This window comes from Callorhinchus milii, unplaced genomic scaffold (assembly GCF_018977255.1).
Source record: "Callorhinchus milii isolate IMCB2004 unplaced genomic scaffold, IMCB_Cmil_1.0 Scaffold10, whole genome shotgun sequence".
In the NCBI taxonomy this organism is placed as follows: domain Eukaryota; kingdom Metazoa; phylum Chordata; class Chondrichthyes; order Chimaeriformes; family Callorhinchidae; genus Callorhinchus; species Callorhinchus milii.
Genome location: NW_024704751.1, coordinates 11,014,684 through 11,042,650, shown reverse-complemented (window position 1 = coordinate 11,042,650; position 27,967 = coordinate 11,014,684). Strand labels below are relative to the sequence as shown.

General features: G+C 42.2%; 1 protein-coding gene across 2 annotated transcripts; it reads right to left on the bottom strand.

Moving 5' to 3' along the window:
- Nucleotides 1–156: 156 nt before the first annotated feature.
- lck (LCK proto-oncogene, Src family tyrosine kinase) lies at nucleotides 157–26,604 on the bottom strand. 2 transcript variants are annotated; one of them, XM_007904306.2, is made up of 14 exons: nucleotides 26,272–26,604; nucleotides 19,243–19,340; nucleotides 17,573–17,685; nucleotides 13,615–13,687; nucleotides 12,749–12,839; nucleotides 11,438–11,536; nucleotides 10,561–10,664; nucleotides 9,916–10,065; nucleotides 9,102–9,254; nucleotides 6,402–6,581; nucleotides 4,142–4,218; nucleotides 1,987–2,140; nucleotides 766–897; nucleotides 157–419 (listed from the first exon to the last, which is right to left on the bottom strand). In XM_007904306.2, the coding sequence occupies exons 3-14, from the start codon at nucleotides 17,678–17,680 to the stop codon at nucleotides 214–216; spliced, it is 1,527 nt and encodes a 508-aa protein (XP_007902497.1). In that variant the 5' UTR covers nucleotides 17,681–17,685; nucleotides 19,243–19,340; nucleotides 26,272–26,604; the 3' UTR covers nucleotides 157–213. The 2 variants fall into 2 exon arrangements, with proteins under 2 accessions (XP_007902497.1, XP_042194675.1); XM_042338741.1 differs by lacking the exon at nucleotides 26,272–26,604 and adding an exon at nucleotides 23,598–23,622.
- Between the last annotated feature and the right edge of the window lie 1,363 nt (nucleotides 26,605–27,967).

Here is a 27,967-nt window from a genome sequence, read left to right as displayed (position 1 = left end):
AATGGGTAATGTATTGTTGATATCATGGCTGGCTTTGGCAAGTTCAATGACCAACTCGGCATTTGAAGTGGACCGGTTTCTGCCCCTCCCGCCACCCACCCCACCCACCCCCCACCCACCCCACCCACCCCCCTCCCCCCCCACCCCCCTCAACCGTGTTCAAAGAATCATTTCCAAGGTTCATTTCCCCAATCAGTTGTTTGAATGCTGCCCTCATTGGGGCTGCTGCTGGTATTGGGATTCCGTGGCTGTGAAGAAATCCTCGAGGACACTTTGCAGGTAATCGAAGGTGGGACGGTCTTCAGGCTTCTCCATCCAGCAGCGACCCATCACGCTGTACAGTTCAAATGGAGTGTTTTCAGGAGCTGGCATTCGATAGCCCTGTTCCAAACTCTGAATCACTTCAGGGTTAGACATTCCTGCAAAGAGAGAACGAAAAGGAGAATTTAATACAATTTTGCGCAAGAGAAAGAGAGAGAGAGTGTGTGTGTTTCCCACGAGGGGGAGGCTCAGTTTCAGTTTAAAAGGTCTATTTTCACCCACAAAATTTTATATAAATAAGAATATTCCTTATATTTGATATAGCGCCTTATCACGTCTATCAGACGTCTCAAAGCGCTTCACAGAATATTCTGTAAAGTGAATTGACTGTAAACCTTGTGGGTGAAAATACATATACTATATACTGGAGCAGCCTTCACACAGGATACGTCTCCAAGAGCTGCACATCACAACACAACCCAGCATTATAGTCACACACTATACCTGGATATGGTATTCGTCCAAACGTTACAATTTCCGTAAGTAGGATCCCGAATGACCAGACGTCTGACTTAATGGTAAATGTGCCGTAGTTGATAGCTTCTGGTGCTGTCCACTTGATGGGGAATTTAGCTCCTAAATAAAAAGTGGGTGAAACACAGGTGTTCACAATTGCTGCAGAGAGGAGTCAAATTGACCAACTGATGCAGGCATAAGCAAATGACCGTAACTTTTTAATTTTGCAGGTGTGGTTTTGCACATGTGATTTATAGAGTACTAATTTACTATTGTTACAACACTTGAATTTAAGGACCTCTGTGCTGCACTGTGTTGGAGAATCAGCCTAAAATATGAACTCAAAGTCTCAAAGGAGGCTGAATGGGAGGGAGTCATATCAAAGTCTTGCCGCGGTGTTTGAACCCACAACCTTCTAACTCAGAGGCAACTGAGCCATTGCTGACATCTTTGATTCATATAATTCCACTGACAATAAATCGCCCGGACACAAGCAACCTATCACCAGTGAATAAATGTATAAGAATCCTGGCAATCACATCCAGTTTGGTTTGTAATAAAGCTGTATTTTCCAGCTGTAGCAACGTGTAGAATTCCCCACAAGGTGGCATTCTGAATCCAGTGTTTCCCCAAAATTTGTATCAACAACAACAACAACAGCATCATGCTCAATGCCTGAACCGTTATCTAGCCTTTGCCATTTTGGGGCATTTTGTCTTAAAATTGACGATTACACAGAATTGTGGAGAATTGTGAAGATTCTGACATTTGGCCTGTGGCTTTTCGACTATGGAATCAGCTCTTTAACCTTCTCCAGATGCTTTAAACAGGGGACACATACCCTGCGCTAGGTGGCAGTATACACCTCAACCTAACCAACTTAAGTATAAAACAGTCCCATTTCATTTGTGCTTTCATCGTTTCACAATTGAGTCCCTTCCTTTTCTACTGTGGCTTCAGAACAAACTGCCTGGAGAAGATATAGGCAGTGAGCAGGCGAGTGGGATTACATTAGGTGGTTCATGTGAGTTAAAACACAGCATAGACTTGATGGACTGAATAGCCTCTTCCTCTGCTGGAACAGTCTTTGACTCTATGATGGTCTTTCCCAATTTGGCCAATTTCTGAAGCCAATGATATAGCCAATTGAGGTCTACCGTATCTCAATTCGCCCCAGTAAATATAGAAATGAAACAGCGTTGGTCTTACCCTCTCTTGCGGTGTATTCATTGTCTTCAATGAGCCGGGCAAGGCCAAAGTCAGCAATCTTACAGTTGACAGTATCTGACACCAGGATATTGGCTGCTCGGAGGTCTCGGTGAATATAGTTTTTCCTTTCAATAAAAGCCATTCCCTCTGCAATCTTTGAAAGACAATCATCGTTCAGATCAGTAAGTCATTGCTATTGTGGCACATTATTAAAAATAATAATAATCCTTGCATTTGATATAGCGCCTTGTCATGTCGTTGAGACGTCTCAAAGTGCTATAGTGCAGAACCTCTTCTCTTTACCATGAGGTTATGTGATTCCTGAAGAGCAATGTTTCTCTTTGACAAACTGCAAATCCAGTCGTCTTCAGGTGAGCTCAAGCTCCCAGCTTCTCTGCTCAGGTTGTACAGCATTTGGAGATTCTTGACTCACTCCTCCGTGCAGTGTTCTACAGACTTGCCTGGACTGCACGACCCTGCACAATCTTATTCTTGCAAACGAGTCTCTTTTCATTTGAACAGGTGTCAACGCCGTATTAAGCTTGTATGAAATGCAGCTCGTTAGCTGAACGTTAGAATCCTCACCCTGTACACTGTCTGCTTTTAACTGGTAAATATTCCATTTACAATTAGACAATCGCAATAGCCCCAAAGCATTTTGCAGTTATTTCTGTGCCACCATCTGCCACGTTTGTCTTTAAAATACAGTCATTGCCATTCACAGTAAATCCTCTGAAGTGCTTTGAGACATCTCGTGATAACATGCCGTACCAAATAATAATAATAATAATAATCCTTGCATTTGATATAGCGCTTTTCACGTTGGGAGGACGTCCCAAAGCGCTTCACAGAACACACTGTAAAGTGAATTGACTGTATATTTGTGGGCGAACGCGGCAGCCAATTGCGCACAGCAATGTCCCACAAACAGTCGTAGATTGAAAATGACCAATTTATTATTGTTTTTGGTTTTGGAGGGATTATTATTAGGCTCTGTGTGGAGTAAGGAAACTTGCCCAAGGTTTCGCCCTCTGCCTGGAATTGAACTCAGGTCTCTCACTTGCAAAGCGAGTGCTCTAACCACTGAGCTACAGGACTCCACGATGCAAACGAGTCTCTTTTCATTTGAACAGGTGTCAACGCCGTCTTAAGCTTGTATGGAATGCAGCTTTATGTATCTGCAGGAACCCTCACAGACCCACTCTCTTACACCCTGCTTGTGAGGAACTGAGGATTAGTATTAGTACTGGGATTAAGCACCAGAGGATTTCATGCGACTGCCAGGATGGAGGAAAGCAAACTGGATGGACCTTGGTCTTCTGTCAACTTATAAGCAATTCTTATGTAGGTCCTTTCCCTTTAAAAGCCCTCAGTGTGTTTGATTGGAACGAGCCCTGGGCAGCCTGTCATTTGGATGAATGTTTTCTTAATTAATTCACTAAATGCTGATCAGCCCCATCAAACGGGCGCTATTGAGGTGTCACCAGTAGGAATATTTCTTTCTCTCAGCTGCACTGTGCCCTTGCCCTCCTTCTCGCTGCTGTGTCAGCACATCACCACCTCAGTGAGTGAGTACAGTGGCAATGAACAGTGGCAATGAGTTCACAATGAACAAAGAAAGCAATGACTCTGAACAGCACCTCGTGTTCAGCCTGGTGCCCTCTGGCTCTGCACTCAATTTGCGAACATGTTCTCTGGCTCATTCTCTGTTGTTCTCAGTTTTTACGTTGCAGCTGAAGCTCTTGACATCTTGAACACAATATTTTTCTTTCCTCGTCGTACTGTTGTTCTTTTTGATACTCAATTGTGGTGAAGCCGTGAAGTTTACCCGCCTAGATTCACGGCACAAACACACAACGGGATGTGGTTGAGGTTCCCATTGGTATCCAACATATTGTTGTTTCTTTTTTCTAAAATTGATAAAATGTCTTTTGCCTATAAAATATACAGTCACTACACCTTACAGTAAATCCTCTAAAACACTTTGAGATGTCCTTCTGACATGAAACGTGTTGTATCAAATGTAAGGATTATTATTAATCAGTCATGATCTAAAAGAGGGGAAGGAGGGGGCAAGGCGGAGGGATTGGGGGAGAGAGTTCCAAAATGGAACAAACAACATGTGTGTACAAACCCAGACAGTTATGTCACTTACCTGTGCTGCCATGTCAATGAGCTTATATATAGTGAGTTTGGCTCCTGCGGATGTCTTGAGAAAATCAACTAAGCTCCCTAGAAGAGAAATAAAACAGGAACAGGAAATAAATATCACAAATGCAAGCTGAGGAGTTAAAATGATATATTAAATGGCAGCTAAAATTGCAGTGAACTGAAACTATTAGTATTATTCTCCGTGTGATTTAGTGTGATAGGGGCTTTGGGAGGATGGATCCCACTGCCATCAATCACACTTTCTAATGAAGCTATTGTCTTGTGAGGGTGGTCAGGGCATTGACCGGATACATAAGAAGCCAACCTTCAATCAAATGCTGCAAAATATTCAAGTAGAGGTTCCAAGCCTCTAACAGGAAGTTGCCTGCGATGGGAAATGGAATGCTAAACTCAGGAAATACCAAAACCTACCACTGTTATCGTAATCCCCAAAAAGATAAAACATCTGATTCATTTCAGGGAAATACACAGAGGGACATTGCTGAGCCCATTGCACACTTATCACTCTGGTTCAGTCGCTAGCGATCACGCCTCTGAGTCACAGAGAGTTGTGTTGTCAAGCTCTGCATCAGGACTTTGAGCTCCAGGTCTTGGCTGACATTCCAGTGGAGTGCTGGAGTTGCACTGCATTGTCGGAGGTGCATCCAGTATCCTGGCCTCAACCAACCTTCCCAGCAATCTGTTCCAGTCATTACTTACCCTCTGAGTAAAGAAATACTTCCTGGAGGCTGCCCTGAATTCTCTTTACAATTCTATAACGACATCCCCTTGTTTTACTGTCCTGCTGCCCCCTAATGTAATGTTCCTTGTTTACTTTCTCAATCGCATTTAAAACATGTTACATCACAAACATCCCCCCTTGAGACGTCTGCTCGAGACTGAAGAGCTGGAGCTTGTCTACTCGTTGCTCACAGCTCGTTGCTCTAACACTGGGGATCATCCTCATTGCTCTCCCTGCCTGTGATCCTTCATTGATTGTTAACAACATGCGTCTGCGTCATTGTCATACGTTTAGAGCTTGGTTTGAAATATTCCCCAAGAATTATCAAAACTGTCCATTGGGGACTTTCTTTGATTTCTTTGTGCTGATCAACTGTATGAACAGCTTAACAAGAAAAGCCCTCTTGTATTCTGAACAGCAGACAATCTGAAGGAAATCTGACAGCATTTAAATTTGTTCACAATAGATCATCAGGTCAAAGTTGGCCTGACTCACAAATAAACACAATAGAATCCTATTCAATTTTAAAATAAGACACCGGGTGGGATGATGGACAATTATTTATAAAGTCCATTGTTTAAACATGTGAAGAACTATTTTGTTCCTTCCTGAAGGTTCTGTCAAACCAACTGGTGCTGCTTCAAAATAACTTACTGTTTTATTTTCTATCCTTGGAATCAACACCCAATATTACAAAAGACCCTGCGTTTGGTTCCCCACCCTCCCCGCTCTCCTGTTTGATTTGGCATGCGCCACAATCATTAAAAGTTGAAAGAGGGTCACTTCACATTCAACAGAAATATGAAAAACAAGCAGTGAATGTACACAAAAGACTGGGTGGAACCTTCCTGACTGTAGTTGGCTTTTTATTGCTCTTTTGTGTTGTCAGCTATGTCTTTCCTTTCCCTTGTGCTGAATTGATGGGGATTTATTTGTAATATTCGCAAAATAATCTAAATACGCCTTTGATAAGCACTAAAATTAGCCACATGTTGCTGGTTTACCGGAATCGCAAGGCACTGTGGGGAGACTGCAACCAGGAATTGGCGCCTTAATGATTGAGGGGGTTTGTGGTTTGTCTTGTCCATGGGAAATAGCCCATTGCCCTCAGGTCAACGTTTGCCTTGACTTTTTCCTACAACCACCCAGGCTGCTATGTGATGGTCCATAATGATGATTGGAGGCTCAGGAAGCCAGTTCTTAATCAGAGGCACAGCCAACCACTCCAGAGACTGATTACAGCTTTGGGTCAGAGGCATCACCTGGGATGTGTCCATCAGTCAGTGAGGCTATGGAGCTTGGTGTGAGGTTTCCATGGAGATCAGAGAACGTTAGTTTACAAAAAGAAGGGGGTGGAAACATCAGTTATGTTGGACCCCATTTAGCACATTAGTTGGGGTTCCATAAAATCCCAACCTGCATCATAACAACATGAAAGGTGCTACAATAAATGCCAGTTGTATTGCATTGTGCTAAAGGGTTGAGATGTGGGCGAAGCTGATCGGTGAAGCAAAGTTCTTACCATTTGACATGTATTCGGTGATGATGAAGATCGGTTCCTCCGTCACCACAGCGTACAATCGCACCAGCTTGTCGTGCTGCAGAGTCTTCATCAAATTGGCCTCGGCCAGGAAGGCTTCGGGAGACATGCTGCCGGTCTTCAGACACTTGATGGCCACTTTGGTGTGGTTGTTATAACAGCCTGACAATCAACAATAAAAATTAGTGTGAAGAGACATCACGTTATTTTGCTATCAAAGTCCCCTCCAACCCCCTCACTCCCACCCCCGGCTCGGAAGCCAAGCCAGGATGATTAAACGCCTTAGGACGTCCTCCCCACCTGGGATGCTATATGGCTTTGTGAACTATGGAGTTATTATTTACTGGAACTCATCAGTCACTAAATTCAGCTGATGAATGGCAAGAATGAGCCTTTCAGCAAATAATTAGGAAAAATCATAATACTTTATTACATTTGATACAGTGCCCTTCGTGTTGCGAGGATGTCTCAAAGTCCTTCACAGGATTTACTGTAAAGTGAAGTGACTATGTATGTTGTAGACAAATGCCTATAATAACTAGCCTTTGTGTTCTTTTTGATCCACGTCTGAGCTTAGATACTTAAGAGCAGCCAGATGTGACAATTTTGCTGTTTCAGTTCCTTGGGACTACCTCCTGACGTGAAATGCAATTTGTTGTTGTTGTTTCATCCCTAGATATGTGCAGCTTTTCCAGCTTTACTCGGGGACCTGGGGAGAGGGGTGTGGGGGTTAAAGCAGGATGTACCTGATAAGATCGAACATCCGTTACCATGCGTACGAGTGCATCTGTATCACAGTCGTGTGGTTTCATTTATCTCCGATCATCACACTCACCATAATAACCTAATTTACCAGTGGGTTCAGTTGATAGAACAGAAGGCAGACTATTGTTTTATAAGAGTCTGCATTCAGTAGTGTCTTGGGTTTTGTTCTCAATTCAAAGCTTTCTTGGAATCAAAACTGTGCAAATAAACTTTGATAGCTTTGCAGAGTAACGTAACAACAAGTCCCAACCTACAGCATTCAAGTCCCAATGTAAACAGATCAAAGCTTACAGTGAATGTCTGACTGTCTCACCCAGGGCTAACCTCTTGCGTACCTGCGCAATATATTACTGTCCAGCCCCAAGGCATGGAGTGGAATAGAAGTGAGTTGCCTCCGTACAGAAATATCATTACACAACATGCATAGAAAGTCATCTCTCGGAGTACAACAACAACAACTTGCATTTATACAACGCCCTTCATGCTTTCCCGAGTGTTTGATAACTCACTAACGCTCCATTCATAGCAACAAATAATTAATATAATAATCCTTGCATTTGACATAGTGCCTTTCATGTGAAGGGAGGGCATCTCAAAGGCTTAACAGGACTTTTTTGGCTGCCGCATTTCTGCCTACAAAATATACAGTAAAAATTTACTACATTCTGAGAAGCACTTTGAGACGTTTCGATGATGTGATAAGGCACTACATCAAATGGAAGGATTATTATTGTTTACTGTAAAGTGCCTGACGTCTTTTTCAACCATGCCTTTGGTCACCCTCCTACCCCTACCCTCCCTGATCCCAACTCCCTGCTCAGGTCCAAATCCCTGACTGTCCAACGCCTTGAGATGTCCTCCCGATGTGAAAGGCAAGCGCTGTGTAAATGTCATTTGTTGTTGGTGTGGGGCTTTTCTGCACGGTGTAATTCAAAGCTCCAGAATCTTGTTTTTGTCTGGGGTGCTACTCAAAGTTTCTTTGTGTTCCTGTACAGCTTTGTAATGCTTTCCTGTGTAATATCACAGATCAGTACAACAGCTAAAACGCAGATGCATTTCTATCGTCCTTGTGACTTTTCCTCCCCAGCCCTTGCAATGACAATCAGTTCACAATGTGTTCAGTGTCATGGAATGAAGCCAGCTCGCTTGGATGCCTGGCTGTGCTGATGGGTAATAAGCTGTGTAAGTGGTGACTGGACTCCAGCAAGGATAGAGATAGTGAATTGGATTGAGTTTCATGTTGTCAACTTCTAGGTGTAGTGCTGAGACACAGTGTTTTGAAGCTGTAATGTAACGTTAGAGAGAGCTCAGCAATTGTAGTGAGAGAATCAACACCGGGTACAAAAGGACTCTCTTTTAGAGTCAGAGATGGAACAACAACAACAAGATTCCATTTATAGAGCACCTTTCACATCGGGAGAACGTCCCAAAGCGCTGGACAGTTGGGTCAGGACCCGAGGAGGGGGGAGATGGTCAGGGTGAGGGGAGGGAAGGGAGGAGGCGAGGAGAGCGTAGAGAGTCGAGAGGGGAGCTGAAGGCACGGTCAAAGAGAAAGGTCTTGAGACCGGCCTTGAAGGAGGAAAGGGAGGAAGTGGCGAAGGCACTGGGGGTTGGAGTTCCAGAGCCTAGGGGCTGAGAGGCTGAAGGCCCGGCCACTGATGGTAGGGCGGTTGGGGCGGGGGATGTGGAGCAGACCGGAGCCAGAGGTACGGAGGGTACGGGCAGGTAGATAGGGGGATAATAGGTCGTAGTGGTAGGAGGGAGCGAGGCCGTGAATGGCCTTGTAGGTGAGGATGAGGATCTTGAATTCAATCCTCTGGGGATCCCAGGAAGTGTAAAAGTAGGGGAAAGAGACTTTATAATGTTGAGGCACAAGGTTCTTTGAAGGCAATGAGATTGTGTTGTGCTTTCACTTACCCATCCAGACATCTCCAAACTGCCCTGATCCCAATTTCTGCTCCAGTTTCAGCGACTCCCGAGGGACTTCCCACTCATCCTGCCACCATGGCTTCTGTGGCGCCCGATTCTGACATGGTTTTACCAACAACTGACATAAACCATCCAAGTTAACTGCAACAGAGACACAGACGCTGGGGTGAGCTGACAGCAGGACGCCTGTTGAGAATACCAATTGCAATTTCCCCAGCATTGCTCGAATGAGAAAAAAATTGGTTGAGATTGAAACTGCTTAGACTGATCTTAGCTCTTGGGCTACCTTTAGAGGGAGAGCTTCCCGAGTCTTGACCAGGACTTGGAAGTAAGTGATGGGGAAGCTAAGGCTTAAGAGAGCAATCTAATACATGGTAATATCAAGGGAGCGATCTCTAAAGTAGAGATAGCAATATAATATTACTCCTTACATTTGATATAGCACCTTTCACGTCAGGAGAGTATCTCAAAGTGCTTCCCAACATATCTGCAAAGTGCAGTGACTGTGTATTGTGAAGGCAAATGTCTATGCTGTTACGTTCATAAAGTCTGGTCACATCACATCATCTTACATCAGCTATGGCTTGGAGTTGTTATTGGAAGGAGTTAACATATACCTTAATATTAAATGTCTGATGAAATTTCAATCCCAAAGTATTAACCAATCTTTCCTGTACGGATTTTGACTGATGAGTTATTGGATTTCCAGCAGTTTGGGATTTTATTTAGGCTCTGAGCACACACATATTTACTCTTACTTTCTGAATCTGATATGCTCACAGCACGCTGAATGAGCACTTACCTGTATAATGTTGCACTAACTCATGTATATTGTTGAAGGTTATCCGGGGAGAAATGTAACAGCCTCCTTTATCTAATGAGCGAATTTTGTAGTGTTTCACCACATCTCCTTGTTGCGAGTCAAAGTCCCGCACAGTCAGAGAAAAGGAGCCTGTGTTCAAATCACAACATATATAGTGGGTGAGACATGCTTGAGTGAGTTTATCTCACCTTTGAATATGACAAACAAAGGTTTGAACAACGTTCTGTCACTTTTGAGACTGGGTCTAACCCAACATCAGATTAACAGTGAGTGTCTTGTTAACTACAACAGTCTTCACTGGTCAGAAATAGACTGAATTCAGCAATAGACAGAGAATCGGATCTGACTCTCACTCAAGAGAAGATGGAAGGATGGCCTATGTGTGACATGGAAACACACTCACTCTGGAACAGTAACAGCTACTCTTCCCAAACAGAATAAAAGAATCCAAAGCAGGGCTTCATCTGACCTGCTCAGCACCGAAACTGGTGACAAAACAAATGCCAAAATATTTCATTCCATTATTGCCAATGTTGCTCAAAGCACCAGCCTGAGTCACATAATCTCTGCTCCATACACAACCCACGAGCAAGAACAAAGCTTCTTCAAACGAATGTTTCCTACCTTGAACCGTCTCGCTCTCTCTGATTAAGAAGGAGCCCTTGGTGTTGCCAGGGGCGAGGAGCTGCCTTTCAGCATCTTTCCGGCTCAGATCTTTAAAGAACCACCTAGAAAGACAACGTTATTGATGATTTGATGTGATGAGTTGAATCCATGGAATGGGAGGAACAAAGCCCAGGTTTGACAGACACTGTCTCCGAGAGCTTGACAATGGCAGGTCAGACATCAAGCAAATGTGAAGGAGATGAGGAAAGAGGTAGAATAGCCTATATCCTCTCCCACTCTAGCCTCCACCACTCCACTGGCCCCCATCCTCACTCGGCTCCACTGGCTCCTCAACCCCAGCAGGAGTTCGAGATCATTAAATTCCTCTACAGTCGCACCCCCAACCCTACCTCTGTGACCTCCTGAAACCCCACTGACCCAGACACTCTCTCCCTTTAGCCTTAGCCTGCTTCATGTCCTTTGTGTTAATCACTCTACCAGCCATATTTCTCTAGAACACCAGCCCAAGTCCCTCCAGCTTTCTCACTCTCTTCCACTCAAAACATACCTGTTGATCTCCTCCCCCCACCCCAGTTTCAGGTGCCTATCCAGCAGGCGATGTCCTCCCAACCATGAAAGGTGAAAGGTATAAAAGTAAATTGGATTGGATTGCACACCTCAAAGAGGTAGGTTTTCAGACAGGATTAACCCAAGGTTCGGGTGAGATATATTATTGGGACAGTAGAAAATGAAGTCTGTAATTAATATAATATTTAACATAACGGGTATGACTTGGTGCCACTGTCCCAGTAACATCACCCCAGGCATTTACTGTAAATACACGTGCAAGAAATATTTATAAACAAAAGAAAGAATAGCAGAAAATAGCTCTTACTGTTCAGTTTCGAGTGAGTGTGCTTTGGCCACAAAATTCCATGGAATATATCCTGTTTGTCCTGTCAACAAAGATTGCGCATTCCACCACTCTCCCTGCCTGCCAAACAGAGAGAAGTACATTCAGTTATCACAGTGTGGATTTTTCAATAAGAAAAATGGGGACATAAGATATTACATTATAAACGATTATAAACGTTTCGCCTACAAAATGCATAGTCACTCCACTTTACAATATATTCTGTGAAGTGCTTTGAGACATCTCAATGACGACATGATAAGGTGTGGTACCTAATGTCAGCATTATTATTATATAGTGTAGAGATATACATATAGCTAATGGGGTGAAAATAATCTTTCTGCAACTTTCCAAACAAATTTAAAATGGTTTGTTTTGTCCAAACAAAAATCACTGCTAAATGTCCACTTGGCATGCAGATCTAGGTTAGTATTATATTCTATAAAAAACAATGGAGTGCATTTACCATGTAGAAATAGTGTTGTGTTTTACAGACAGCATGTGAGGAGGATATGATCTTCATACATTGGCTCTGACCACAGCACAGATAGTGATCAGAGGCATTCCTATTCCCTTGTTCAACTTTCTTTTCCTGTAAGGACTTCTTCTACAACACAAACTCCTTTCACTGTATTTGGTGAACTTGTGAACTTCAATATTTCTTATTAATGCAATTGAGTTAAGAAGGGAATGCTTTGTCCCTGTCATCAAATGGACTCTGGATGTGAGACACGAATGTATCATTTGCAAAAACTCCCCACAATATGGAATGCTTTGCCTGAAAGTGTGGTGGAAGCCGATTTGATAACAATTTTTAAGAGAAGTAGATAATTATTTGGAGAGGACAAGTTTGCAGGGCCATGGGGAGAGAGCGGGGGAGTGGGGTTGATTTGGAAGCAGACACAATGGGCCGAATGACCTCTGTGCTGCATAATTCTCTGATTCTATGAACCTGAAACCTTTTTAGAAATGGAAAATGAACTATTAACCTACAGCCCACTGCTCTAATGGATGGGGCGGTCCTAGCTGGAAGCGGGAAGCTTTCCTGACAGTGGTCCCAGTCTGTTTTTAGCTGGTTAGCTTAAGTACAGGTTTAATGGAAGACTAAATTGCAAGTTGTTTATTGATTAAAGTGTTTCTTTAAACCTTGGGCAAAGAGATCAGTAGAATTTTGTGGCCTTGACTTTGGGTCATCAAAATCCACGTCGTCTGTTGATTGGGATTTTGTTCCAGAAAAAACGCTGTGTGAAGCCCAGCTTCCCACGATTACTTCACAATAATAATAATACTTACTGAGTTAGAACCTTCAGCTTGTCTCCTTTGTTGAATTCCAAGTCACCCTCGTGAGCTGGTTGATAGCTGTAAATGGCCACGAATATATCACCTGAAACACAATTTACTTTGAGATACAAACGGTACCAAAGGTCTGAGGTTCTGTTAGGCACTGATGAGGTACACATTCCAAAAGCCCATCAGGCCTACACGGATTGATGTGGATTCGAGCTCACATGCTGTACAGAACTGAGGGAACGTGTGGTTTTTACTGACAGCTTATGGTCACAGGAATTCACAAGAGGTTCAGATTTTTTACACTGACCACTGTCCCCTTTAGTCGAGTTATAAAGTGCTTCAAGGCGTATCCGTTGTCCAACCCCCTCTACTACAACTGGTAAGTGTGTTATTTTAAGGGCAGTATCACAAGCACGCGAGAGGTAACTGGACATTAGGAAAGCTTTTGGTTAAAGACTGCTCACAATCCTGAAGTACATTCAGATTCAGCTCCTCTCTGTGCCACAGACATTGTAAGTGAAGTGCGAAAAGGCTTGTAATCTTAGAGAGGTTCCAAGGTGTGGAGTCGTGTAGCTCAGTGGTTAGAGCACTCGCCTCGCAAGCGAGTGGCCCAAGGTTTGATTCCTGTGCAGGGTGAAACGTTGGGCAAGTTCCCTGACTCCACATGCCTCTGTTTATCTAGCAGTAAGCAGGAACTCGTATGTTGGTCGATTGGAGGATCGTTTTTCCGGGGGTAATAATCCCTTCAAAAATAATAATAATAAGTTGGTCACTCAATCCATGATTGTTGCCATTGCCTTTTGCCTGGTTATCCCAGTAAAGGATTGTGACTGTGATAATCAGGCTGAGCTGTGTCGATGGTGTCTTACCTGGAAAGGGAGACATAGGTGGTGGCGACTGGGGTTCATACGACACCAGAGGGTTCTGGATGTCAGGATAATTCTGCAATAAAAGATTTCAAGTACCAATGACACACTGTTGTGTTTTGAATATTGACGAGGCATTCAATACCAGCTAAACAGAGAGCACCGCTCCTTCCTACAGTATTTATTTCAGCAAATAGTTTAGAGTTTAGGATTTACCGTTCTCTTATGGGAAACAGTATAAGTCACTGAAACCAATTTTAATATTGTTTACGATACCTTCTGAACCACTTGCAAAGAGTTACACACCGTGATATGGCCCATCTCATCTTTTCTGATGTTTGTACTCCTCGTCCCCTTTCCTATATCCCACTATTCCCTTCCCTCAAGTTTGCTTGCCAAGATTATTTTCTTTGTGTAAAAAATTGTGCATTCAAAGGATGAGGTTATATTTCATTTGAATCTTTGATAAAAGATTAGTAGCAGCATTGACAGAGTAACTGACAGGGAATCACATCGTTGGACACATGTTTACACCTGGCCACATCTGGAGTAAGTGTATCAGACTCCATACCTGGAGTGAGCTACACCGGACCAGAATGCAGTGAAGGCTCTCACAGTCCGTACTCTAGGATCCTCGTGTTCAAACCAAAGTGTGTGGAACATTGCATGAAGACTGAGGTGTGTAAAACAGGATGCTGTGGTTTGTAAAATATTTAATGTGTAGCCTTTACAGAGGACAGTCAAGCCTTTTAATAGAAAACCTCAGCTGTTAGCCCCTGAGTTCTAAATATAGTCTAAAAATTAACTTTTGAAGTTCACTACATCAAAATACATTTTTGATTTATATCTCCTTTTTTTTTCCACTTGAGCATCACAACAAACAGTTTTACTTTACAGAGGTTGGGCTCCACATTGATTTGTACTGAATTCGTTATGGCCATTTCAGTGCCACTGCTCAAAGATTTGGAGTCCTATAGTTCAGTGGTTAGAGCACTCGCTTTGCAAGTGAGAGACCTGAGTTCAATTCCAGGCAGGTCAGGGCGAAACCGTGGGCAAGTTTCCTTACTCCACACACCTAATAATAATCCTCCAAAAAAAAACAATAATAAATTGGTCATTTTCAATCCACGATTGTTTGTGGGACATTGCTGTGCGCAATTGGCTGCTGCGTTCGCCCACAAATATACAGTCAATTCACTTTATAGTATATTCTGTGAAGCGCTTTGGGACGTCTAGAAGACGTGAAAAGCGCTATATCATATGCAAGGATTATTATTATTTTATTATTTGATTGAGCAAAAATTCTTAAATGCAATCAAGTTTGGAAACCAGTTCTCAATTAAGTCCAAATTGAACGATTTTCCACAATTCTGTGCATTCTTCAATTTGAAGGCAAAACAGTTTTTCAGGTTAAGACGAGAGGGAATTTGGGGCTATAGTTGACATGTTCCTTCTCAGGCAGATGATGGGAAATTGCCCCACTTCATGTTGATTAATTTGCTCCAATGATTCCCAATAAAGAGGTTCCTATAGCCAAGCCATTCCACTTGCAATGTCTTTTGTTTCTTTCCAAAACATTAGCCTCATTCCTCCCATCAGATGCTGAATGATCTGATAATCTGTTGTGCAATTTCCAGCACTGTCCCTTATCAATCTAGCTTGTCAACTCTCACAGTCTGTCCTTCCATCTCAGCCTGACACCCCCCCGGTTGGAACATGCAGGGTATTTGTGTTTTGGGAGGGGTGGGGGGAGTGGAATACAGAAAGGGAGGAAATTACATTGGTAAATAAATCACAACTGCATTTATTAAAGATACTTTCATTGACTTTCCCTAAACTTAGTGCTGTGCTGGAGCTGTTTCCTTGCATTCGAATGACCTGGATAAGACCAGCTATTGAGTAATTTCTGACATCGCTTGAAACCCAAATCTGCTAAAGGTTACAGTACAGACTGCCTGTAGCTACCTGCTCCCCACTTCCTGTCCAGCTCCATTAGTACTCTCTGCATTACAACATCGCTGCAACCGCTATTTCTCTGTTATACTTTGCTCAATTGTTAACTGTTTATGATCTCTTCCCCATCCATTCAAGTCATCAAAAGAACAATACTGGTCTTTTCTCCCCCTTTACTGGTGTTTGGTGGGATAATTCGTACTTTAATTCGTACTGTGATATATACAGACTGACTGAGAAATATTTTAATGGTGAGTCCTCTGTGTGAACATGCCGGTCAATTGTTCTTAAGGGAACTGTTAGCATGTGAAAACAGTTATAATAATTTGCCATCACATGTCGATCTTGACAATGAGAAGCTGCTCTAAACAGGACAGCATACTGTAACTGTTCCCTATTAATTCCTCTTGTTGTTCCTTGGTAAACCCACTTCTCAATGTGACACTGAGCTATAAACCAGAAAAGTCCCAGATTTTACCCTTGGTCCCTAATCAAGTTAGCTGTGGATGTTCTATGATTGGCTTCAGCTCTGCTGGGATAAGTGGGGAATAATTCTGACAGGGTTTCTGACTGTTGAGCAGTGTCCAGTGATTGTGGGGTGACACCAAGAGAGAGTTGGACTGAGTTGGGTTGTGACCACAACCACAGTAGTTTTAGTGACATTCAACATCTGATATAAAGAACAACCAGTGAAGTGACCGACACAAGGGAAATGTGCCTCAAGAGTGAAACTGGGAACCTCACAACTCAACACTTTGTGTGATCTGAGCCACAAAATTCAAGATGATTTCCATCTTCATCTTGAACGACTATTCCAGCTCTGCTGAACAGTGGCAGCTCAGTCAATGTCAGGTGTAACAGTCTGTCCCTCAACATGGTTTAGATTTCTTAGGAAGTCTTTGCTCTTTGTGACAAATGTTAACCTTAAACCAACTGAGGCTTCTTGGGCCCACCACCTTCTTGTTGTTCAGCAGGGCAAAGGTGAACAGTTTCCATTACACACCCAGTTATTGCCCAGCCAAAAATATTCTGAAACATTAAAAAGATATTGTGCAACTCTGGAATTTTGCATTATCAACCAAGACGTTAATCAATAACTGGAGCAGCTTTTCATGCAGGGTAGTTTAGGTCAGTAACTGGACTCATTTACAAAGCAGCTTGGTGCTGTGATAGGGGCAGAAGGGGTGGGTGGGGTGGTGGGGGTGGGGATAAGGGTGTATGCTCTAGAAGAATGAAATCTGATGGGCCAAAGGGTTTTCTTCATCCAAACCAATTTTGTGATCTGTGATAAGATTTCTTTGAGGGCTTTAAGATGTCAAACATTTTCAGATAGATCAAGCCATCAGGTCAAGAGGTTTAGGGTTGGGAAGAGCAACTTCAAGTCAGCCACTAGGAAATGTTTCCTTTCTCAGAGGGTAACAGGCAGAATGGGTTACCCAGCAGGGGAGAAACCTCAGGCAGGTTTCTTTACTCCACACACCTCTGTTTGCCCAGCACTAAATAGGAACCATCTTGTTAGTTGATTGGTGGATCACTTTCCGGGGGTAATAAATCCTTCAAAAATAAATAAATATATAATAATAATTTGGTCATTCAATCCACAACTCTTTGTAGGACACTGCTGTAAGTAATTGTCTGCCACATTTCGCCCACAAAGTATACAGTCAATCCACTTCACAGTATATTCTGTGAAGCGCTTTGAGACATCTCAATTGACGACATGATAAGGCGCTACATCAAATGCAAGGATTATTGTAATCATAATATATTAAGGGTGGTTGAGGCTGGGACTCGTTTAAGAAGATTGACCTTGGAATGAGAAGACAGGTAGGTTGGATTTCTAGAAGGATGAGATCAAATGGACTGAAAGGACTGAAAGTTGCTCTTGTGATCTGATGAATTCCTAACAAGAAGAGGAACTCTTCCACAGTCCCATGAAGTTGGCGTTAGATCTCAGTGTCAGGGAACATTCAGTCCCAAACCCAGACCCAGAGAGGAAATGACTTACATGTTGCTGGTATTGCTTCTGCTCGCGTTCATACTCGATTTTGCATTGCTCGCACATATCCTCTATCCAATTATCGTCATCGTACTCCGAACTGCAATTGCAGCCCATCGTCACTGGAAAGAAGCAGAGCACAGACTTCTCAAACCACAGCACGTAACGGCTGCTTTGGGGTTATAGGCAACCACTTAGCAGGTGTGTGTGTGTGTGTGTATGTGTGTGTACAACAATGCCTCTGAAATATGGATTTTCGCTCTGGGTTGGAATAAGGAAAATAAATTGTTCTTACGTCCAATAGTTACATTTAACTCTCATGTCGCTTCCTCACAGCCCAAAACTGCCCCCTTTTCTAATCTGATTGGTCTCTCTTTCCCATCCTGGGTCAGATTTGTGGCATCAAACACAAGGATTACTAACTAACTTACTAACTAACTAACTAACCAACTAACTGTCAATAGGAACTCACGTCCCAGCAAGTTGGTGCTGCAGTGTAATCGTTGGCACCTGTTCTCAACCCACTTGCAAAAGCGAATCGCTATTCTTATCTTCAATTCTCCGTCAATAGTTTGACTTCACCGCGCTGGTCATGTCTAACTTAACGCAATCTTGCAAAGCAGTCGCCCAGAAATACACCTCATTACAACCCATGGTCCATTCGGTCAATTGTCCCACTAAACACTGGAACCCGAAAACACGTTGCAGAAGAAGGAAACACAAAGGACTACGAAAATAAGCAAACGTTGGGGTAAATTTTAGGGTAAGTTTAGATTGGTATTTTTTAATGGATTAAGAAACCAGTTAAGAACCGCCATAAAAATCGACCCAACTATTGAACTGAAATCACATTTGCTGTTGATAGGAATTATTAAGTATATCAAATATTTATATATTTTCTATTTCAAATGGGAGGTCTATTATTATTTTTAAAGCAAATGTATTTCAGAGACATCACAGAGCTTCAGAGCTTCCAATTTATACTGATTCACTCCCAGGTTACACTGAGCAAAATGTTTAATGTGCAAGGGTTTGAGTGGACTCGAGCCAGCTTCACCCCAGGGAAGGGGGGGAGCGTGGGGGGAGGGGGGGGGGAGGGGGGGGGGGCTGGGGGTAACAGTGGGTGGGGGTCTAGAGTTTAGATCTGACCTTGATCTAAGACCGTCACTTTCCCCAGGTCAAAGCCTCTTTATGTTACAATTCAACATTACACAGAATTGTGGAAAATTCTTAATTTCATTGTTAATTTGGAAGCTTAGCAGGGGCAGTGGGGAGCTCGCTACCACATTAATCGCTCCGAGATGCTACCCCATATGAATGCAAGTTGTTGTGGTTCCAAATTAAGGTTGAATTCAAGAATTTCTCACGATTCTGCTCAAAGTGAGATTTGAAGGCAAAGTGAACTTCAGGCTATCCCTGAGCTGAGTGGTTGAGCCTGATGTTTCTTACAAACTTTCACAACATAAATACCTTATTAAATTTACTCTATAGATACTCTTAACTTTAGAAGCATCTAACAAAGAGATGTTTATTGTCCCCACATCTAATAATAAACTAAAGTCTAATGTCACCACATCTAATAATAAACAAACAATAATCAGTGAAAACTTCAGGAAATAACACACAAGACTTGTAAATGCCCAGAAGAAGCCCCCAAAAAACTGTAAAAAACTACTTACAATCTTTTACTTGTTAAAGCTGCAGATAAGCCACTTTCACCCAGGAAAGACTTTACGTTGCCTCACACTGACTGTCAGGACTTTCCGTCATTGTTGAGCTTTGAATGAATTTGACAAGTACAAATTAGTGCAGTGGTTTACTTATAATAATCCTCGCATTTGATACAGCGTCTTATCATGTTTTCGAGACGTCTCAAAGCGCTTAACGGGATACACTGTAAAGTTTGTATTTTGTTGGTGAAATTTAAGAATTTCCCAAGATTCTGCACAAAGTGAAATGTGAAATGGAGTGGATCTGTAGGCCATCGCGGCAGCACCACTGCACACAACAATGGCCCACAACCAGCCAGTTTGGATGAAGAAGACCCTTTGGCCCACTCTTCAAGAATATCCTCCCATCTCCTCCCACGGCATCAAGCTGTTTCTTTATGTTTCATTGGAAGGAGACGGCACCTGTGACAATGCGATGCTCCCCCAGTACAGCACTACAGCGTCAGCCTACACCGGGAGCTGTGTCCAGTGACCCCGGCTGGAAATTACCCGGGTGTAGGTTACGGTGAGAAGAGGCTGTGAGATTTGCCCTCCCTCACAGACCATCTCGTACATTCAAATCAATCTAAATTCTTAAAATACTGAAAATCCTGTACAATGTCACTAGTGCATGGTGATAGTGGGACATTGCTGCTCACAAATTGTCTGCCACATTCACCCAGAGAATACACTCACTACGCTGTACAGTATATCCTGAAAAGCGCTTTGAGACGTCTCAACGATGTGATCAGGCACTGTATCAAACTCAAGTATTATTCTTATAACATATGCTATCATTGTATAGTGTGGCAGTGTACCACTGCCAGGCCTCGCAGTTCCAAGCTGAGAGGGTTTATTGCCCTGTGGTTAGTAATGTTAAACTTCTCTGCAGTCTATTTACAGGGGAACTCATACAGGGCAGTGTATTCTCTGAGATTTTTCAGAGCTTGGTTTCAGAATCAGTTATATCCATGTTTCCTGTGGGCGAAATGTACCATAATATCAATAATGTCATTCACATCACAATTCATTTGGGGATTCCTAAGAAACTGAGATATTGAAGGAAATTCCCCACCTACTGATGTCTCTAAATAAGTCACCAAGTCAATCTGGTTACAATTCAGCCTCAAATTCCAGACCAACATGCGTTTTTGCACCTTCCGTTGGACGTTGCTAGATGGTTTCTCTTTCGACCCCCAACCCCCCCACCCACCACCATCTCCTGATACATTCAATCTTCAGCGATCAGTATTGCTACCCCAAAGCATATTAGCATAGACAGGAGAAGCTTTGAAAGCTTTCAAGAGGGAACTAGGTAAATAATCACAATAATCTTTGCATTTGGTGTAGCTCCTTATCATGCCCGAAGGACGTCTCAAAGCGCTTCACAGGATTTACAGCGAAGTGGAGTGACTGCGTATTTGTAGGTAAACGTGGTAGAACAATATTGCATAGCAAAGCACCACAAACAGCCATGAAATGAGTGACCAGTTTTATTTGGGGGATTGTTGGCCAGGACATCGGGAGAGAGAAATGCTGTTCTCTTTCCTAATCGTGCCATGAGATCTTTAGCGTCCACCTGAATAGGCAGACAGTGTTTCGGTTTAACATCTCATCTGAAGGACAATGAAACACACTCCCAGCACTGCATTGAGGGTCAGTTTAAACTACGTTAGGGCAAGTAAATGGGACTGAAGGGTTTGCTCTTGAAAGAGCCGCACAGACACAATGGTTGAATGGCCTTCAGTTGTGCTGTATGTTTCTATGGTCCTATGGAAGGCTGCTGTGAAAACTGAGTCACAGCACCTCAGACAATTCCACTAGACACTGTAGTTACAACCCATGAAGCTTTTCAATGCGGTTTGATAATTTTCCTCCCTGTTGATCAAAACAAAGTTTTTTAAAAAAAGCAAATTTCTTAATATCAGCCTGGTGTCATGGGGTCACAGCTCATCTGATCATGGTAATACTTCCAAAGGAGATGTGACCTAGTGAGATATTTGGTGTTGGATGTAGATGATAGATGCTGGAGATTTGCTCTTGGGTTAGATTGGGAGAAGGAAGAACCTTCTGATAATGATGACAATGATAGGAGAGACTCCAAAGCAGGCAATGAGTGACCTGTTCTTGACTTGGAGAAAGAACACCTTATCTCAACCCTGGAGCCTCAGACCTCACAATCTCTCCACAGCCCCAATGTTTTCTAGCTGAAACATTCCTATCTACTGATCCAATGGACGGTATCTCCGACAATGCAGTGCACCCCAGCGCTGTATTAGGGTGTCAGCCTAAACTGTGAGCTCAAAGTCCTGACGTGGGGCTTGAACCCAGAGGTGAGAACGCTAACAACTGAGACAAGTTTATACCTTACTTCACACAGCACAGTTAAAGCCCTTCAGGCTAAACAATAGTGAAATGAAACCTTACACGACAGTTAATATTCAGAAAAACTCATAGCTACGCGGCTGACTTTATAATGAAGCAGGTAAAAGGCTTTAGGTTCTGAGAGTTTGAAGGAAACTTGCATGTATATAGTGCCCTTCGGGCAGGGCAGCGTCTTGGAGTACAATACAATACAAATTTACATTTATAATAATATAATAATCTTTGCATTTGATATAGCGCCTTATCATGTTGTTGAGATGTCTCAAAGCGCAGGGCCCTTGACTTTGGATGGACAATCCTGGCTGGGCACCCGAGCGGGGGGTGGGAGCCGAGTCGGTGGCAAAGGTAAGCTAAGCGTGGTCAGAGAGGAGGTCTTGAGACAGACCTTAAATCGAGGATATGTGAGTAATCGAGGCGATGCTGGGACCAGAATTAGACGCTGTTAGGTACTGAGTCTGAGTCGGGGAAAGACACGATGGGCTCAATACGAGTTTCCAGCTGAACATTTCTATAAATGTAAAAAATATGTAATGAATAGGAAGTACTTGACGGAGAGGCACTCGGGAAGTAAAAAAGATATGAGAAAGAAAAAGGGAAATCAGTGTACAAAATTATGAGGGGATTTTGATAAGAGGAGAAACTGTTTCCACTGACAGGCGGCGGGTCGGTAAACAGAGGACACAGATTGAAATAATTGGCAAAAGAACCATAAGGGAGATGAGAAGAATTCTTTTTACACAGCGAGTTGTTACAATCTGGAACTCACTGCCTCAAAGGTGGAAGTAGATTCAATAATAACTTTCAAAAGAGAATTGGATAGTACTTGAAAAGGAAAAAAATTGCAGGTAATGGGGAAAGAACGGGGGATTGGGACTGTTTGGGTAGCTTTTTCAAAGAGCCAGCACAGGCATGGTGGGCCGAATGGCCTCCTAAACTAGTGTAATATCGCAGCAGGCTCAATGGGAATATGGCTTCCGCCCGTTAGAATTGTTTTCTGGAACCATAGAAATTTACAGCACAAAAGAAGCCTTTGTTCCTTTTGAAGCTTTAAAAAAATTCTCCCAACTAAGCTGAGGGCAAAATAACATGGAATTTAAAAAAAAAATGACTTTAGTGACATGGCATTGCTGCATTTGTAATGTCAAAACCCTGCTAAATGTACAGAAACCACAGAATGTTACACAATTTAGATTTACACAAAGCCTTTCCACTGGGAAGGACATCTCTCTACTGACTGGGCAGAAAGGCATGTTGGCAAGAAAGGCAAGAACACTAATTATAACAGGAGCGATGCCGTGAAAAGGAACTGCATCTCTTTAAGTTCATTTCAATGACGTTGTTTGTTCCAAAATGGTCTATAAGCTCTGCCCGTGTTTGTAATGCAAGGTCAGAACAATGACTGAAACTCTCCCTTCGTTGGCCAATTCGCCTCCAAATACACGGTCATTACACATTACAGTAGGATCCTGCAAAGTGCTTTGAGACAACAACAAATTGCAGTTATATAGCACCTTTCACATCAGAAGGATGAACCAAGGCATTGGTCAGTTAAGCTGGCGTGATAAGGCGGTATAACAAATGCAAGGATTATTCTTAGCATTATTGGGGAGTACAGTGAGTGAGTCCCACTGGTCATTGGAAAATAACAGAAAGTCTTTTCTGCGGATTATTGTGAAAGATTCACACATACAAATGTCGTCTTCTCCAGGGACAACCTTTCCGTTGATGTTTAATAGGTTCGGAATTGATGTTTGTAATACTTTTTAGCTAAATACCTATTACACTAAAATCGAGATTTATTAACACTCTAAGCTTCGTGTGTAACATTGCCCAATGTTACACCTCATTTTACCCTGTTAGAATGTTCAGAAATTGCGATGTATTTGACAGCTACATTGGCTGCCGAGTTCACCTACAAAACACACAGTCACTATACTTACCCTATATATCCTGTGAAGCGCTTTGAGACGTCCTCCCGACGTGAAAGGCCCTACATGAAATGCAAGGATTATTATTATTTATTCTTGTTAATATCTCTTTATTTTAAGCGTCTTAAGATGCTGAAGATTCATTATATTAATAATAAAAATAATCCTTGTAATTTATACGTTGACATGCGATTTACATTTAGTGCTTTTATTTATACATTTATTGTTCGTACCATGATGATGAGAGTGAATCAAAGTGCTTCACAAAGTTTCAGTAAAGTGTAAATAATGCCTGAGTATTTCAAAGCCATCGTTTTATTCCTATTTTCAGAGCAGTTCGGAAGTTTCTCTATAGAATATTTCAAAACTCTTTTCAACTCATGAATATTTAAGCAAAGTATTCCTGGCGCAAAGAAATTACACAGAGCGATAAACGAGGCACAAATCTAACACTGTTTATTAGGTAATCCAATGGACAAGAGAGACTTGTAATATAATTTAAACAACTCCTCTCCAGGATGTTTTGGCACACTGGACTTTATTTGTATTTTGTCGTCAAATGGTTTTGAGAAAATATTGTGCAGTTGAGCTGCAAACATTACAAGAAACGTTTAGATGAGGAAGGCCTTTTGGCCCATTTGACCTCATCTTTCCAAAATATCCTCCCTACTGTCCGACCATCACAATACCCAGTTATTTCTTAAATGAGTCTGGCATCCTGGCCTTACTCACCCTTTTCTGATAACCCATTCCAGCTGCTAATTACCTCCTGTGTAAAGAGACATTACTTGATGTCTGGCTTGAAATTGTCCCTTTCACAACTCTGAACCTGTGTCCTCTTGTTTTACTGCCGAGGTGTATCTGAAAGTATTGTTCTGGGTTCCCTCAACCCCATTTAACATCGTGGAGCTACACATGAGATAAACTTACAATGTTTCAGTATCTTTTTGTCTTAACCTTTGGGCCTACAATGCCATCTATTAACCCCTGCTGAACAAACCTGAAGCTGGTGGAATCCAAGGAGCCACAGTTTGGCCTGAGCTTTTCCCATCTCCTGACCTCAAACCCACAGTCCAAGATAAGGAGCTAATGCCGCTACAGTACCTTACCTGCTGCCTATTGGCCAAGTGTGAGTTTGTGTTTGTGACAAAGCTTGATAAATTTAAGCTAAATATAATGGTGAACAATATTTCGCCCACAAAATACACAGTCAATTCACTTTACAGTATATTCTGTGAAGCGCTTTGAGGCGTCTCAAAGATATGATGATAAGGCGCTGTATCAAATGCCAGGATTATCATTATTATTATTATTAATAGTCAGTTCCAAGCTGGCATTGACTGAACTTGCAACCATCAGCAGAATTGTGAAATAAGTGTTAACCAGTTCAGTCGCACAATTTATATAAACTGGAGGAAATGTTGCACTTCAGGTCTTATAAATCTACTGATTTTGTTTCCCCACCTTTCAATTCTTGCTATAACGTTTCATCCTAAAATGTTCTATTCAATATGATTTACATTTTACTGCAGCTATTAATTTCTTTGATGGCATTCTGTGAAAACGTTGACTTGAAATGTGCATCACTGCCTTTAAAAACACAGTCATTGGAATAAGGATATTGAAGGATTAAAATGCAGTTGGAACTTTGACGTGAGCCTGTCGTTCAAGTTTTAGTTTTGAAAACTTACGCATAATGTACTTACTGTCCAGGGGAAAATAGTGAAAAGGGACACAGGATTTTGTTGATCAAAATTCACAATACGTTTTAGGATGTGATAAAAACCTTAACATCATTTGGGTAAAAATCTAATTTCCATAATCCTTTCCAGGCTGATGAAGCAACATTAAAATCATTTCACAATTATTATGTTGCAGGGTTTTTTTTAGGAAAATTATAGAAGAGTTCATAATCCTATATGTTTTCCAATTCAAGAGTTGGTTTGTAGAACACTATTCTGGGGGAAGGAATTCTATAGTGAAACATTCTTATAATGATTTTTCTCTCTCTCAGTCGAGTTTTGCAATGCTTTATGCTCTGTTTCCCATTTGTGTTTCACTCTCTCTCTCTCATTGTGTGTGTCTTTCTCTCTCAAAGCACATTTGCAGTTATGTGGTATTGACTATAAGAGTGGACATGAGGAGATTTGATTTTGGTTATTACGGTCCAATGGTACGATATATTGCCATCCAGATAAGCGTGTAGATTCTTCACAGTTTACTGTTATTGTAAAGCCGTAGATACATATCTAGATGGCATGTCTAGCAGAGGAGGGGGCTGTATGGGAAGCTTGGAAGACAGAAAGACAGACAGCAAACGAGCAGAAAGTCACAGCTCAACATCTAACATACTCTGGCTGCGTGGAGTCATCCTTAACCCTATTCCTAATGTGGAGGAGTGACACCAGTTTTGAAAGCTTACGGATTATGTACTTACTGTCCAGAGGAAAATAGTGAAAAGCGACACTGGATTTTGTTGATCAAAATTCAAAAGAAGTCTGCGAACTTGATGAAGAACCTTAACTCTCTGAAGATATAAGATTTTTTTTGGGGGGGGCTCGAAGGAGAAAATACAGAGTTCATATAATTGGGGAATTCATTTTATTGCGACATCTAAATCTATTTCCTTTGAGCTTCAAGCAAGATATAAGATAGAGGGTTAAACCCTCACCAAGTTTCTACTTACCCCTTTATTTCTTGTCAACTGTATTTCCTCTACATAGCACCATTGACGCAGGAAGAAAAATGGAGACTGAAGTTGGTATCACCTCTTGCGAGTGTTTCGACGTTCTAGTTTGAATCTGGAATCAAGACGGCGTAATCCTATTGTAAAAATTCCGTTCAAGTAAATCAACAGCTTTTCTGTCTCATGGTTCTCTGATTTAGTAGGAACTTTCTGGGTGAAAGCAGGTTCACCTCAGAGAGACTCCAGACTATCTGCAGTGCTGGTAAGTCAATCAGCCACTTCCTGTATGATGAGCAATAGAGAAGACACTGTTTGGTGAGGCTGAGATCTGTGGGGTTCAGAGCTGCAGGTGTGTTTGGTTTAAAACCAGAATAAAGCACAAAGGAAACCGACAGCAACAGTTCCGGCAATGTTTTATAAATCGGGAGCAAAGGAGAACTTATAACGACAGTACAGTTTGCATTTATACCAAGTGATTCACACTGGGAGGATGTCTCAAAGCATTGTCTTAAGAATTCTGGATGAGCACCTGAGCTGGAGGTGGGAGCCAAGGGTGGGGGGTGTGGGGAGCGAAAGGATAATAATACTAATCCTTGCATTTGATACAGAGCCTCATCACGTCTTCAAGACGTCTCAAAACGTTTCACAGAATATAATGTAAGTGTAGTGACTGTGTATTTTGTGGATAAAATACGGCATTCAATTGTGCACTGCAGCATCTCCAAAAACAGTTGTGGATTGAGTGACTAAATTATTAATTTTTTTAATTTAGTTTTTCAACAGATTATTACCAAAAACACAATGAAATAGGCAGGTTTTGAGACGGGTCTTGAAGGAGGGGGAGGGAGAGAGCGAGCTGGAGACTCTCCATGATGGAGCTCCAGAGAACGGGGGCAGAATGGCTGAAAGTTTCACTCGACTGTTGATGGTAGGGCAGATACAGCTGCGGACGGGAAGCAGGCCTGTGTTCACTGAGCGAATGGAGAGGTGGGTTTGTGTGGTTGAAGGAGATCACAGAGGTAAGGTGGGGTGAGTGCATGAAGAGATATGAATTTAGTGACAAAATGCTTGATGTAAGTGTGAAGAAAAATAGGTCTAAACAGTATTTATCACAAGATGGTAACATGATTCATGGATGGAAACTCCAGGGGAATTATAGAAACACAGTATTGTAAAACATTTATAGCACACAAGGAGGTTATTGAGGCCATTGTGTTCACACTGGTGCTGTGAGCTACCCTGCACAAGGGGCACTATATAAATGCAAGTTGTTGTTGTTACAAGCTCCGCAGTGTAGCTATTGACTCAAATCTAAGGAGATGCAATAATCTTACATGATGGAATTACTGGATGGAATTACTGACCTCACGTTTCTGTAGTCCTGCATTTCATACCTTGAAGCATCTTGAATTTGGAATGATCTGCCTGAAAGGGCAGTGAAGTCCGATTCGATAACAGCTTTTAAGAGAGAACTGGACAGGTATCGGTGGAAGGTGGCAGGATTATGGGGAGAAAGCTGGTGATTGAGGTTAATGAAAGTGACTTGCTCTGTCAAAGAGCCGCACAGACTCGATGGGCCGAATGACCTCCTTCTGTGCCATAACATTCTATGAATCTATGAATCTCGAGGCACTTCACAGGCAATTCCTGTCATCGGCATCATCATCGACAACAACAACTTGCATTTATATTGTGT